Genomic DNA, 12,356 nt, shown 5'->3' with positions numbered 1-12,356 from the left:
AATACTATCCCAATAACAATAATGTACAAAATAGTAAGTACACAACATAATAAATAGTGTACTTTTAAGAATATTGTATATAATAATAAATACACTCCATAATAATTAGTGTACTATTAACTAAGAATTATAAAGATAATGCAGATGAGCCTCTTCCATTCTAAACTGCTCTAATTATTAAACTTTTAAGGTGCCACTTTAGTGCTTGGTGACCATAGGTTACTGTTTCGATTATTGTACAAGTTTTCCATGAATTAAATTTAATGATATTAAAAGTGATATTTGATTTCTTGAAATTATATTAAATGGTAAATAATGGTTATGGTGAACAATTAATTACTTGGAAGAATATTTTATAGCAGCAGAGGCTTTTCATCTCCTAAGCTGAAGAACTATTGGTTTTCTTTAGTTACCAAATTAATAAATAGATAATGGACTAACTTATCCAATATATTAAATTCTGGTTAATGACTTATAAATCCAGAATATGTATAACCCTCTCCGTAGAAGAAACACTAAAGGAAATCGAGCATCTAATTCACCAGGTATGCTCATTTCCTATTAGTCTATTTTTAGTACAGGTGTATTGTGCTAGGTACGAGAACATCGGGAAGGGGTAGGGAAGTGTCAAGTGATGATTGAATGGTAAAGAGTAGGAGCTGTACGTGATCAGTTCTTATGCCAATGCTCGAGTTCAATGTTACAATAATTGTTCTATTTTTTCCCTTGAGTCTCAACACATGTGTAGCTTGGAATGCTATTATTGATGAAATGATCGAGAAACTCGATGATAACAGTTACGTTCAGTCTGTTCTGTGGTTTATCTTGCATGTTCTTTGGAGTGAATTTCTACGGATTAGACTTTGAGCTGCTGCTCTTAATTTTGTTTGTCCTAAGTCAAAAGCATTTAAAATGTGGATGCACAGATTTTGGTCCAGCCACCAACAGTAAAATGTTTAATTTAATGTGTTCTTTGATTTTCAAGTGTTTATTTAAGTATGTTTAGCCATTTTGGTTTTCAAGTGTTTATGTAAGTATGTTTAGCCATTTATTGTCTTTGGCTGAAAACTACTTTTATTCATTATCTTGCTTGAGAGATAAATATAGCATTGGTTAATTACAATCCTTTTAGTAAGTTACTTGGATTACGATATTACAAATTTGGTAGCCTTGGTAGCAATTATACACTTGTGAAATTATTTATTTTAAACTATTAAGTAATCTATCTATATAAAATATAAAACTAAGTATAGACAAGGTGATGTGACACATCTTTATGACCTTCATTCCTATTTATCTTTTTTCTCTTTTTTTTCGTATTTTTCTCTCATTCTTTTCAATTCAGTTAGTTAAAAAAAATCCAAAAACAATATTTAATGAGAAACGGCTGAAGAATCCAAAAGTCGCTATTAAAAGCTAGACAGTTACTGAAAGAGTCCAAATGGCTATCAAAAGCCCAAACTATCGGATAGGTAAACCTTACTCTATAGAGGAAGAAGAATATTGTGCCACGCCGAGGAACTAAGAATGTCATTACAAGCGCCATTAGAGTATTCTGGTGAATGAACACTAAATAGTTCAGTACAACAAAGATAATCGGTACTGTATATTTTACACATCTTGAAAATTCCTTAATTCATATTTTTGATGAGTGTTCTACTTTTTCATGATATCTTGAAAATTCGTTATTCATATTTTTGGTTAGTGTTGTACTATTTCTTGTGACGTTCAAGAAACAATCTAGAGTGACAAACCAAAAAAAAAGTACTTTTCCCATATTCCACATGTACATTATGTACGTACACAATATTAGATAAGAAAATTGACTGCAAGGCAGATATATGATACTCCGTACTAAACTAATGTGAAGAAACAAAAGAAGGAAATATTTGAGAAAGATATATAGAGCTAAGTTAGGAAGTAGAAAACGAAAAGCATGAATTGTGTGTAGAAAAAGGCAAAGGGAGTTGAATGAAGTTGCATAAGAGTTATGTGACGTTTGATAATATCTTCCAACAGAAAATTAATTACCTGGAGTATCTGAGGATACCACTCAGTCGAAATATTTTGATTTTATTGTTTATTGTACTTATTTATATTGAGCTTGATCAATGATATTTCATGAATAATACAGGAAAGTAAAAGTAATTTATAGTTATTCGCTAACTAAAGAAAACTGAATATGCAGAGTGGTCCGTGATTGTTGTTATTGGTGATATTACTGATATTATTTTTTTGCGTGGACAATAAGACCTTCTATAATTTCCATTGCGCTTTAGATGATAAATATTACATTCTAGGCACATGATTCACCATCCCCCTTTCATTTGAGCTTGTATTTTGGTTACCCATCAATAGTTATATGCGTAGATTAGAAAGGTAACATAGTAAACTTTCCTCAAAAAAATTGCAAATGTATGACACTTCTTACCCGACAAGTGTTAATCGATTAACAACTTTGAGAAGTAAAATCTCTTTGTTGATAAACAAGCCTGTGCGATTTGATTGTATAATTTGCCTAACCATATAATCTTTGTTGTCTAAGATAGTGATCATTTGGATAATGTTATTAACTAGAAGTATACGTAGTTAAATGTTCTCGAACGTGTCGGCTAATGATCCTTTAAACAGTGTTCATTTGGCAGTTCTAGCTTTTGAACTTGTAGTTTCTGAAATAAATTTTCAGTCATAGGTATTAGATGCTAGTTCTTCCATTAGATTCACAATTCTTAAAATTTATCCTCCTTCATATAGTATACATTAATTAGTTATTTATGAGAAATTGGTAATATTAAAAATGTTATAGCTAACGTATGGAAAACGAACATTCAAGTTTGAATAGTAATGAACATTCAAGTTTGAATAGTAATTTTCTCATTTGATGTGTTTTTGGTTTTTGTCTTTTGGTAATCAATTTCGAGCTGCACTCGGTTGTATGATTGCTTAAGCTATTTTATTTCTGTTAGAGCAGAAGATACAATAATTATTTGTGATTAAAATAATGGTTTTTGATACATTAAACATTTCATCAAAATTACAGAGAGTAGGGACTATTTTTATAGTATGCCTTTATTTCTTTTTTCTTTTTGTTTTGTTAATTAGCATGTGATTTAAAAAAAAAAAAAAAAAAAAAAACAACAACCTTTGCTTTGTGCTTTAAGGGTTGTAATTCTGTTGAGATTTTAACATTCTTTATTTTGTATCAAGTCGATGCTCTCATAGAAAAGTTTGACACTAACAAACAAATATTATGATATTATTTTTATTTTTTTTCCCTCCATATTCTCTCTTACGTTAGTTCTACTTTTTGTGCATTTGTACTGCAAAATTATCATTGTCTTCGTAGAAATATTTTTCGATTAGATGTGGATATCTCTATTTTACTTATCTATGTCGTTTTTTTGTAATTTATTTTTCTCCGTTAAATCTATGATTTTTGTTGTTGTAAGAGAGTTTTTTATATGATCGCGCGGAACGCGGGCAAGTACACTAGTATATATATAATAGCAAGACATAGGGCCAGTGACATGGCGCTCTCACATATCAGAATTGGTATTTATCTTTTTCCCTGTTTTTTTTTTTTTTTTTTTTTTGTCTTTTTCTCCCATTTTCTATTAATTGTCAATTGTTTCCCTCAAAAAAATGAAGGCCTAACCGTATGTTGCATCTCTTCAGCAAACGAAACGTATGGTTTCTATGGGTTGTGATTAAATACTGATTTCATTGAAAATTTCAGTTACCTATTAATTCATTTTTGCAATCAAGATTAACTTTCAGTTACAAAACAATTCCTCACCAACAAATCAAAAGGTACTCCAAAATTACTTAAGGCATTAGTACAGGAGGGAATCCTATACCATCTTCAATACTACATATGGATGCTTCATTGGTCCTCCGAAGTCCGAATAGCATCTCCATCTACTTAATTTTCCACTGACAAGCATTAACATTCTTACATATACATACAAACCATTAATGTATATTCTATAGCTATAAAAAAAAAAATTGGCAGAAATCGCAAAACTTGTAGCTATAGCGGAAAGCGAATAAGATGACAAAGGCAGAGACCAAACGGTACATAAAAGGTTAGTTGCAATTATTTATATAGAAGTTTCAAAATTTTACATCCTTATCTTAATAAATTATCACTTTCATCGCACTCTTTGTTACCCATATCAGTCTATAATCCTGCTTTCTTATGCTAAACTGGTGTGTAATTGAAAAAAAAAAATTCTTACAAAATTCTAAGTTTAAAGATTTCTTCAGCGATAATCATTTTTCCCTTTGAGATTAATATATAATCTTTTCTATGAAACTAACATACCTATTACTGTTTTTTTTAAAAAAAATTTAATTCACTAAATTTGAAGATATGACGATGATTGACTTAGTTTTGGAATATGAAACATTGTTAGAGAGAAATAATGAATATTTTATTATCTTGTAGAAATATATTTAAAAGTTTGCTTTCATTTTGGAGAAAGATGTTTTATCGATGTTAATGCCTGTCTCTATCGAGTTTATTTACATTCATTAGTTCATCCGTCATTTACAATATAACAACTTCACCTTTTCTATTACTACAACTATAATTAGCTAAAAGAACATTTTTTTATTTTACAGATGAACATGTATATTAGCTAGCGCATCAAACAATACAGTGCAAGGGACAAGGATGGGTCAAGGTTTTACAGTCTCAGAATTCCTACTCCTTTTCCTTACACCTATGCTTCAAAAGAGAAGGATTCAATGAATAATGATGGTGGAAGAAAAAAGGCTCAGATTGTTCACGGGCATGAACAAGAAATTGACGATTAATGAAGAACGAGAAGCCTCTTTGACCTTAGAAGGTTAACTAAATGCATCGAGAATATTTTGGTTTTACCTCTTATATTACTCTTTTACAAAGTGAAAATAAATAGAAAGTTGAGTTTAAATATAGAAATTTAGTATAAAAAAAATATATAAATGGTGTGTTCATTTTACTAATTAATTATTTGTTCGTACGTTAATAAAATCATTACATTTTACTAATTAATTATTTGTTCATACGTTAATAAAATCATTATCTTCTAAAGATATAAGGTAAAGAGAGTTTAATTAACTACTTTATTTGCATAATTGATACGTTCAAATTACACCTTTTAATAGCGTAAAGCGGACGATGTCAAATATAGTAACCCAACGAGGTTGGGGTCGAATCCCACAAAGAATATGGCGCAAGAAGTTTACTAAACAAGTATTATACTAATCTTGCGGTCCTAGTGTATTTCAGAAAAGGATTTTATAGTGGTTTTGGTTTGTGGACTAATTTAAAGTGACTAGAAATTTAAAGTTGAAAGTATATGGGTAAAAAGAACCAAGGTCGTGTCCCCGTCAGATAAAATGTATGATCATGGGTATCGATTTTGATATAAATCGTTTGTATGGATGCACTTAACCTCTACGTTAATCTAGACTATTTCCCAATAAGAAAAGATTATTTCTTTCTATGATTTTTCCAAAGATAAGAAAGTATGCATGAAGAACGGTGAATTGTGTCAAGTAAATTCTTCTTATTCCTAAGTGAATTTATAAACAAAGTTTAAAGTCTTGAGTTCATGTTATTTGTTCTTACCTAACCCTAATTATTTTTCCAAATAAAGTAAAGTTTCTGGCGTAGCTAATGCTTGCAACCACTAACTATATGATGAAAATGAAGAACAAATAAACCCTAACAATCCATTATGCGTATATTAATCACAATCCCCAATCACAAACACTCATCCTTGGGTTCACAACCTTAGTAAAGGTGTTTAGCTACTCATGGCAACAAAATAAAAGATAGAAAATTGCATAATTGAAATTGTACTAACTCTTACGAATAAAACTGGAAATTAACTGAGTGTGATTGTCTTGAAATCCTTGAAGAGTAGTTAAGAACAAAATAGTCTCCACACAAGTCTCTAAATTCAAGATTTCAAAAGTATAAAAAGTGATCCAAAACATTCAAAACCCTATTGGCTATTTATAAGAGTCAAATCCTTCTTCAACATGGAACAAATCACGTCACCCGTGTGGAAAGAGTACGGGACGTACTTTGAAGCACGTCCCGTCCTTGTAAAATACGGCCTCTGACTAACTTCAAACTTCGGAAGAAGTACGGGCAAATGTACGTCCTGCCCTTGGAAGTACGGGATGTACTCTCATGACGTCTTTTTCCTCAGTGCTAAATGACTTTCTATTGCTTTCAGCCAAGGGACGGGCACCAAGTACGGCCCATCCTTATATGTACGGGACGTTCTTTCCAAAACGTACTTCCCTTTGATTTTCCAGAAACTTCAGTGGCTTTCCTCCCCAGTGCGGGGAACAGGTACGTCCCGTTCTTTCAAGTACAAGACGCCCTTCTTCGTGTTTTGCACTATTTTGTTGAAACTTCCGTCTTTGGACTCCTATAAAGCCAAATATCTGAAACACACTAAAAACACATCAAATTGACCAAGCCTTGCTTAAAAACAAGTAACACTTATAGCTAAAAAGTGTCGAATGTGCCAAAAATCCCCGGCACATCAATAATCTTATTGCAAGATTGATAACAATAATTTTGAATAGCGTTTAAACAGGAAGGAAGAGCGAGCGGACTTATATTGCATAACTTTTCTTTGTATGAAATAAGAGTTGGCTTCCCTTCCCAATTAGCAAAATTTTATTTGAATTTGTTAATTTATTATTTTTTGCATATGTATTTTTTCCTTATACATTTAATTTTTCATCTTATTAATATTTGTCTAAGATTAAGTACTTTTATTTTTTGTATTATAACTTTTCCTTAACTTTTTTACATCAATTAAATTATAAAATGAAATGTTTAACCGCGCGAAGCGCTGGTCAATTAACTAATATAGTCATATTTTTTCAGTTTATGATTTACATGGACACACGTGCATTTGATTAAATTAGAAGACATCTATGATAAGTACCAATTAAGGTAGACATAGATCAGTAACTGCTTTACCTAAAACCCAGTTCAAACAAGTGCTTTGGTTTTATCAATTACACACTTGTTTTTTCCTTCTGGAAATACATTATTGTTAAAGAAGAAATAATTGGAGAGTAAATGGAAGGGAAGTGTGTGAGAACTTTCTTCTTCTTGGGTGGGCCATCTGAGCAAAAATTGGAACTTTTCCTCACTACATGGGCCTACGAAAATGACACAACTAGACAGGCTTGTAAATGACTTTTGAATAATTCTGCATAAGATCTCTCAAATACATTTCCACAACTTTAGGCTTAGGCCACAATTGAAACGTTATCTCCAAACATCCTTTTAATTCGTTGGTATGTACTTCCATGGATAGTGAGATATTAATTCATTGACTTCAAAGTCGTTCTAATTCTATCCGTATTTTACAAGCTGGAAATAAATTGCATTGACTCACAAGTCTTGTAACGATTCTCTACAGAGATATCCATGGAGTAATTATTTCTAATTCTACTTGTATTTCACAAGCAGAGAATTAAATGCCATTAATTCAACCAGACTTGCAATGATTCACTACAATATATATAGAACTATACCCTGCACAAGTCCTTCACAAAACAAAACAATCAACTGAAATCCTTTAGCCTTCAAGATGGTTCCCAGAATATTTTATTTCCTTCATCTCTTATATTTCTTCACAATTACTTTTGCTTCCACTGAGGAAGCAAATGCTCTTCTCAAATGGAAATCAACTTTCCAAAACAAGAATACTTCCTTATTGGCTTCATGGACACTAAGTACTGATGTATGCAGGGCCTGGTATGGAGTTAAATGCTTTAATGGTCGGGTAAATAGATTGAATATTACAAATGTTAATGTTAATGGTACACTCTATTATTTTCCATTTTCATCTCTCCCCTTTCTTGAATATGTTGATCTTAGCTTGAACCAGTTCTCTGGCACCATCCCACCTGAAATTGGTAAGCTCACTAATCTTGTCTATCTTGACTTGTCCATCAATCAGATTTCAGGCAAAATCCCACCACAAATCAGCTCACTAACCAAACTTGAGACTCTCAACATCTCTGACAACCATTTAAATGGTTCCATTCCCGCAGAAATAGGAAAACTTGTCAATCTTGTTGAAGCTTATCTTGGAAAGAACCAATTAACAGGTCATATTCCTCCAGAAATAGGTAGCTTGGTCACTGCAAAACTGTTTTATGCTTTCTCCAATAAATTGTCTGGTTCCATTCCTGCTGAAGTAGGAAAGATGAAGTCCCTTGAGAATTTAAGCTTACAAATAAATAATCTTTCTGGTTCAGTTCCAATTACGCTAGGTGACTTAACTGAGCTCAAAATTCTGTACCTTTATTCTAATCAACTTACTGGTCCCATCCCTTGTAAGTTGGGGAATCTGAAGAACCTCACTAAACTGGATTTATCATATAATCAACTTACTGGTTCAATTCCTGCTTTCTTTGGCAATTTGAGAAATTTGCAATTTCTCCATCTCTGTGCCAATAAACTTTCAGGTTCTATTCCCAGAGAACTTACATATTTGGATAACTTGGCAATGCTGGTAATGAGTGAAAATCAGTTTTCAGGCCATTTGCCAGACCAACTTTGCCGAGGTGGGAAACTTGAGAACTTCACTGTGGATAGTAACAAGCTGATAGGGCCAATACCAAGTAGCTTGAGGATGTGCTCGAGTCTCAAACTGGTTCGCCTTAATAACAACAGTTTCGTTGGGAATTTATCAGAATCTTTTGGTATCTATCCACAGCTTTATTTCATTAATTTGAGCGACAATAAATTTCATGGTGAACTCAACAGTAACTGGGGGAAATGTAAGAATTTAATTGATCTGCGGGTAGCCAAAAATAATATTAGTGGTAGCATACCACCAGATATTGGAAACGTCAAAGGGCTTCTAGGACTTGATCTTTCATCGAATCATTTGGTCGGGCAGATTCCTAAGGAAATTGGAGATTTAACCTCTCTGGTTAATCTTTTTGTTCAAAACAACAATATTTCTGGCAGTATACCCGGGGAACTTAGGTCACTGACAAAATTAGAATCCCTTGATCTATCAGGCAATAGATTGAATGGGTCGATCCCAAATTTTTTAGGAGATTACGTGCACTTGTTTCGGTTGAACCTGAGCAACAACAAATTTGGACAGAAAATTCCAATTGAGATTGGGAAGATAACTCAACTTAATTTAATTGATTTGAGCAATAATCATCTTGTTGGAGAAATACCCCCAGATCTAGCCAATTTGAAGAGCTTGGAAAGCTTAAATCTTTCCCACAATGGCCTCTCGGGCTGCATTCCTAAAGAACTTGAAAGTTTGACTGGTTTGCTGGATGTCGTGTTGTCATACAATGATTTGGAAGGTCCAATCCCTAATAATAAAGCTTTTATCAATGCCTCATTGGAAGGTAATAAAGGTCTTTGTGGAAATGTAACCGGACAGCAGCCTTGCGAAAGGTCATCTTCTGTGGCGAAGAAGCACTCAATGGCGAAGAAACATAAACTAATCCTTATCACTGTACTTCCTGTTATGGGAGCCCTAGTACTACACTGTGCTTTCATTGGTGTTCTATTTATGTGTGATAAAAGAAGGAACGTTAAAGATGTTGAAAGACGTGGTGATGGTTGGGTTTCAATATCCACGTTAGATGGAAAGACACTGTACAAAGATATCTTAAACACTACAGAGCAGTTTGATGCAACATTTTGCATCGGGCAAGGAGGGCATGGAAGCATTTACAAGGTAAACCTTCCATCATTAGGGAATATAGCTGTGAAGAGACTTCATTCTTCATTTGAGAATACACATCCCAAAAGTTTTATGAATGAAGTACGAGCATTGATTGGGATTAAGCACCGGAACATCGTGAAACTCTACGGCTATTGTTCGAATGCACAAAACTCGTTGTTGGTTTACGAGTATGTGGATAGAGGGAGTTTGTCTAGCATTTTGAGCAATGAAGTTGAGTCCAAGAAATTGGATTGGATTAAAAGGGTGAAAATCATCAAAGGTGTTGCTTGTGCTTTATCTTACATGCACCAAGATTGCTTACCACCGATCGTTCATCGTGACATATCAAGCAGTAATATTTTGCTTGATTCCGAGTATGAAGCTCGTGTTTCAGATTTTGGCATAGCTAAGTTTCTCAAGCCAGACTCATCTAATAGCACTGCGCTTGCAGGCACGTATGGATATGTTGCACCTGGTAAGGTCTAACTTCAATTATTATCCTTGTTTTTATACTTCATGAACTATAGCCAAAGACTCCATACTGTTTTTATCTCATTTACACGTTTAAATTGTTATACTTGTTTGGAAATTGTCTTGTTTCAGAGCTTGCTTACACAATGAAGGTTACAAAATTGTGTGATGTCTATAGCTTTGGAGTACTAGCATTGGAGATAATAAAAGGAAAGCATCTCGGGAAATACATTACTCTGCTAGCAAATTCATCGACTAGAGATCATGTGCAGCTTAGCGATTTGCTAGATGAACGCCTTCCACATCCTGAAAATGAAGTAAAAGCTGTTTTGGTATTTATCATCAAGCTAGCAAGCTCTTGTTTGCTTGAAACTCCAAAATCGAGGCCAACAATGTACTTCATCTCTCATAAGTTATCATCAATGGATCCACGTCGGCCTACTCATCAGATAAACCCCCATGTAAGGCGAGCTATATTATCCATGATGGCTGATACTAAGGTGTCTTTGTATGGAAATGAATAACCTTCATCACCCAGTGGTAATGTGAAAGTCCCTCAAAAAATTATTACCGGAAATAGTATTGTTTTATCCTTGGATTACTAATCTAGTTTACTGTACTAGAGTTAATGCATTGTAAATTTGTAATGTAGAAGGTAATTATTTAATCTCCTCGTGCCAAAAAGTAATAAAACAAGCTTAGATCAAATTTGTTGTGTAGTACTGATGCTATAGGGGGATTGCTTTGCATAATTCTCATAGCTCATGACAAATCTCAAACTGTGAATACTTCTAAAATATGATTCACACTGAAATGCATGTCAAAGAATGATAGTATATAATTTAAAGATGAAGTGGAGAGGATAATGTATGAAACTGACATCTTAATAAACATGTATGCATAAATGCCTCTGGTAAAATACTGGAAATATTTCACTTGGTTACTAGTGAAACAAATTATTTTGAGGTTCTTCTGCACTTCTTCAAAATAACCCTGGCAGTCATTTTGGAAGTTGTGTTCCTTTGGAGTCAAGAAATGTCAGAACAAGGACACTTTGGTATTGTAGAAAATTACATATGGGAAGAAATAATTGCTTCAACCTAAGCCAAGTGACAGAGTCACTATTGTTTATCATACAATAAAACATTTTCACAACAAGCAGTTCTGAGCTTTTTCTGCTTGTGCATCTTCTGTTAATGAACAACTAACTAAATTCCTCTCGCATTAAACACGATTGAACTTTATTCCTTTTTAATTTCAAAAATTGGATAATTAACCTTACCCCATTCTTCCTAGATATTCCAACTGTAGGACCACTAAGCATGGTGAAGAGAATTGAAAAATGCTAAATTAGCTAAGCCATTACTCCATTTACCTACCCTTCTCTTGCACTGCTACGTGCTAAGTTTCGTAGCTATGAATCACCAGAAATTCCTTCATCACTTCCATTTATAACAAAGTTACAAACATTTAGACTTGTAACCTTTTTATTTATTAAGGTGGCACATGTTCTGTTTCTATAAGTCATTAATTGGCAATATCGTACTTTAGTGGCTAACTATGTGTTCGTATATATGTGAAGCGACTCTATACATAGACCAATATTTGAAATAAAAAACGTTGTAAAACCTGGTTTTAGATCTCTTCAATTAGTTGATGAGACGAAAAAATGGCACTTTGTGGGTTGGTGGTTGATGGACAAGGTAACAATTATCGCTTTGACAGGAAGATAACATTTGTGGTGGTCATCACTAGCACTGTTGCTGCATCAGGCAGCCTCATTTTCTTATTTGATATTGGAATTTCAAGTAGGTGTCCTCGCGTGTTTTCTGGTTTATGTATAAATAATATTTACACTATTTATTGTATGTTGAAGTAATTGCTTTATTTTCCGACTTACTAATTTCAGTTTTTATGGTTGGATACCTAGTATCCAATCATGTAAAAGTAACACGATCAAATCATCTAAAGTGACTATATGTTATCCATATTCAAGGAAAGAAAAGAGACAATTTCACTTTCGGTAAACAGCTTTCTAGGAAATTATACAAACAACGATCTGACATTGGTGTCACTCCTTTGTGAACTAGAGAATCAGACGGATGCAAAAATTAAATAAAAAAGTTAATAAGTGACCAAAAAGAAAAACTGACAATT

The 12,356-nt window shown here is 33.2% G+C and overlaps 1 protein-coding gene across 1 annotated transcript; it reads left to right on the top strand.

Moving 5' to 3' along the window:
• The first annotated feature begins 7,424 nt into the window (after window positions 1-7,424).
• LOC132626291 (MDIS1-interacting receptor like kinase 2-like) lies at window positions 7,425-10,901 on the top strand. Its single transcript, XM_060341108.1, has 2 exons — window positions 7,425-10,203; window positions 10,332-10,901. The coding sequence occupies exons 1-2, from the start codon at window positions 7,614-7,616 to the stop codon at window positions 10,721-10,723; spliced, it is 2,982 nt and encodes a 993-aa protein (XP_060197091.1). The 5' UTR covers window positions 7,425-7,613; the 3' UTR covers window positions 10,724-10,901.
• The last annotated feature ends 1,455 nt before the right edge of the window (window positions 10,902-12,356 follow it).

Source organism: Lycium barbarum, chromosome 2, assembly GCF_019175385.1.
Source record: "Lycium barbarum isolate Lr01 chromosome 2, ASM1917538v2, whole genome shotgun sequence".
NCBI lineage: Eukaryota > Viridiplantae > Streptophyta > Magnoliopsida > Solanales > Solanaceae > Lycium > Lycium barbarum.
Note: the sequence above shows the minus strand (reverse complement) of the source record. Positions and strands in the feature narration are given on the sequence as shown.

Coding starts and splice junctions, on each gene's coding strand:
- LOC132626291 (XM_060341108.1), top strand. CDS start 7,614: ATGGTTCCCAGAATATTTTATTTCCTTCATCTCTTATATTTCTTCACA. Junction 10,204..10,331: donor GTATGGATATGTTGCACCTG/GTAAGGTCTAAC, acceptor GTCTTGTTTCAG/AGCTTGCTTACACAATGAAG.